General features: G+C 49.5%; 1 protein-coding gene across 1 annotated transcript; it reads left to right on the top strand.

Annotated features, from left to right (window-relative positions):
• The first annotated feature begins 662 nt into the window (after positions 1-662).
• LOC115500940 (olfactory receptor 2F1-like) lies at positions 663-1,604 on the top strand. The gene has a single exon (XM_030295716.1). The coding sequence runs from the start codon at positions 663-665 to the stop codon at positions 1,602-1,604; it is 942 nt and encodes a 313-aa protein (XP_030151576.1).
• The last annotated feature ends 1,142 nt before the right edge of the window (positions 1,605-2,746 follow it).

Raw genomic sequence — 2,746 nt, 5'->3', positions numbered from 1 at the left:
AGCCACAAATTTAATTTACCAACTAGTAACCTTGTTCTTCTTCAAAGCACTTAGCACAATTATAATTAATTTTTGTAATTATTAATTTAATCTTGGTGTCCCTGATTAAGTTATAAGAACCAAGAAAGCAGGATTCCTGCTTCAGTCTTGCTCACAGACAGGTGTCTGGTGTCCAGCACAGGTCCTTGGCACACACAGAGGCTGTGGCTTAAAACCACATCCTGCTCTCCTCCGTATCTTCCACTTTCTTTCCTCCTTTTCTGATTTCCAAACTTTTCTTCCTTGGTTTTTCTTTTTCTTTTACATTCTTTTTTGTCTTTCCTTCTACCCTTTCTCCACCACTTTTTTTCCTCTATCTTTCCTTCTACAGTGAATGATTTCCTATGTAACTGTAACTGTGCTGGATCCTAGCCACAAAAGGATGATCAGAATAGGGACTTTAACCCTGAGAACCTCACAGTCTAGTTGAGAACCCAGGTGCCCCTTCCTCCGGCTCTTTCACTGCATTCTCCCTAAGCACCTAGGTTAAGGGAACAGGAGGGTAGGTGTCCCTACTGCGGCTCAAGTCCTGGCTCATGGCTTAATCCCTGACTCCTAAAGTCTGACCTTTACTTGCCCTCTCTGACTCTGCTCCTCTCCCAGCAGCCCAGCCCCCCTGCTCCATGAGGAGGGACAACCTGACCTGGGAAAGTGAGTTTGTCCTCCTGGGGCTCTCCAGCGACAGGCAGACCCAGGCTGGACTCTTTGTCCTGTTTGCGGCCGCCTATCTGCTGACCCTGCTGGGCAACGGGCTCATCATCCTCCCGATCGGGCTGGACGCGCGGCTGCACCTGCCCATGTACTTCTTCCTCTGCAACCTCTCAGTGGTGGACATCTGCTACACCTCTAGTGGGGTCCCCCAGATGCTGGTGCACTTCCTCCTGGAGAAGAAGACCATCTCCTTCACCCGATGTGGGACTCAGCTCTTCTTCTCACTGGCCCTGGGGGGTACCGAGTTCCTGCTGCTGGCCGCTATGGCCTATGACCGCTATGTGGCTGTCTGTGACCCCCTGCGCTACGTGGCAGTGATGAGCCCGAGGTGCTGCACAGGCCTGGCAGCTGTCTCTTGGCTTGTAGGCCTGGTGAATTCTACAGTGGAGACGGTGGTCACCATGCGTCTGCCTACCTGTGGGCACCGCGTGCTGAACCATGTGGCCTGTGAGACTCTGGCACTCGTCCGCCTGGCCTGCGTGGACATCACCCTCAACCAAGTGGTCATACTGGCCTCCAGCGTGGTGGTGCTGCTGGTGCCATGCTGCCTCGTCTCACTGTCCTATACCTACATCGTGGCAGCCATCCTGCAGATCCGCTCCACTGGGGGACGCCGCAAGGCCTTCGGGACCTGTGCCTCCCACCTCACCGTGGTCTCCATGTCTTACGGGATGGCCCTGGTCACCTACATGCAGCCCCACTCCACAGCCTCAGCCGAGCAGGACAAGGTGGTGACGCTCTTTTATGCTGTGATGACCCCCATGTTGAATCCGCTCATCTACAGTCTACGGAACAACGAGATAAAAGCTGCTCTGAGTCGAGTTCTGATGAGGAGTTCTGAATCAAAACTTTAGCACGCAGCTTTGTCATAAGAGGCCTCACTCGGAAGCCCGTGGACCTTGGAGTGGGCGCTCTGGCATAGCGTATGCGTGTTTATAAGGGAGCAGGTAGGGAGACCCCAATCTGCACCACTATCTTTTGAGGAACTGGGAAATGGACTGTATCCCTGGACTCTATTTTTGGTCCCTGACTTCTTCTAAAAATCTGAATTACAATTTACAAATACACCCACTGGAAAACTAAATGGAAAAAATAAATTAAAAAGATATACCAGCATATATGAATTAGAAAGGAAGATGAAATCAGAAGTCACAGCAGTGCACAAAACTTAGGCCAAGAAAGTATATTTCCTTCTAAAATCTACCACTACATGTCTAAGCTTTTCTGCAAACGGGATGGGAGGAGGGAGCTGTAATCTACAAAATTCACTGTGCCCAAAGGATCAAATGGGCTTTAGGCCAGAGGTGCAAAGGTCACCCCTGTGACTCACACATGCCTGGGCCCAACCCAGCTCAGTAGGGTGGGGAATTCACAAGGGACTTGGGGCCAAAGTCATAGAAACTCTCCCCACAAACCCTGAAAAGCAGGACTAGACGGTGCGTGCGGGACGTGAACACCCCTCGGCATGCCTCCACGCCCTTGGCCTTGCAGTGGTGGCAAATGGCTGGCCCGCAAGTCAAGCATTCGGGACCTCAAACATGTACTTTCTACACACTCAGGTCTAAGGATATACTCTTCCCAAAACAGAGCTGTATTCAGAATTCACGCTGGACTATCATGCCACACCCCATCAGAGGGGAGCCGAGCGAGCCACTCAGCAAGGAAAGAATCTGTTTCTAGTTTTGCCCCACTCTGGTGATACACAATCAGTGACTGGGCTCTCAATATCCTAACCCAGAAAGTGAAACAGTGCTAGGTTTGTCCAGGAAAGTATTTAAAACAACACTTAAAAATTAAAATAAAGCACCTCTTACCTAAATATTACAGGTATCTGGTTGGTCTTACCCACAAACAACAACAACAAAAACCCATAAACTGAGAACAATGCAAACTTCTAATCAATCTGCTGAGAAAATGCCAAAAAGCTGCAGAGGAGGAGAATGGAGTACCTTTTTAAATTCTTAGTACAACTTTTTTTTAAATTGAGATAAAATTC

This window comes from Lynx canadensis, chromosome A2, assembly GCF_007474595.2.
Source record: "Lynx canadensis isolate LIC74 chromosome A2, mLynCan4.pri.v2, whole genome shotgun sequence".
Classification (NCBI taxonomy): domain Eukaryota; kingdom Metazoa; phylum Chordata; class Mammalia; order Carnivora; family Felidae; genus Lynx; species Lynx canadensis.
Note: the sequence above shows the minus strand (reverse complement) of the source record. Positions and strands in the feature narration are given on the sequence as shown.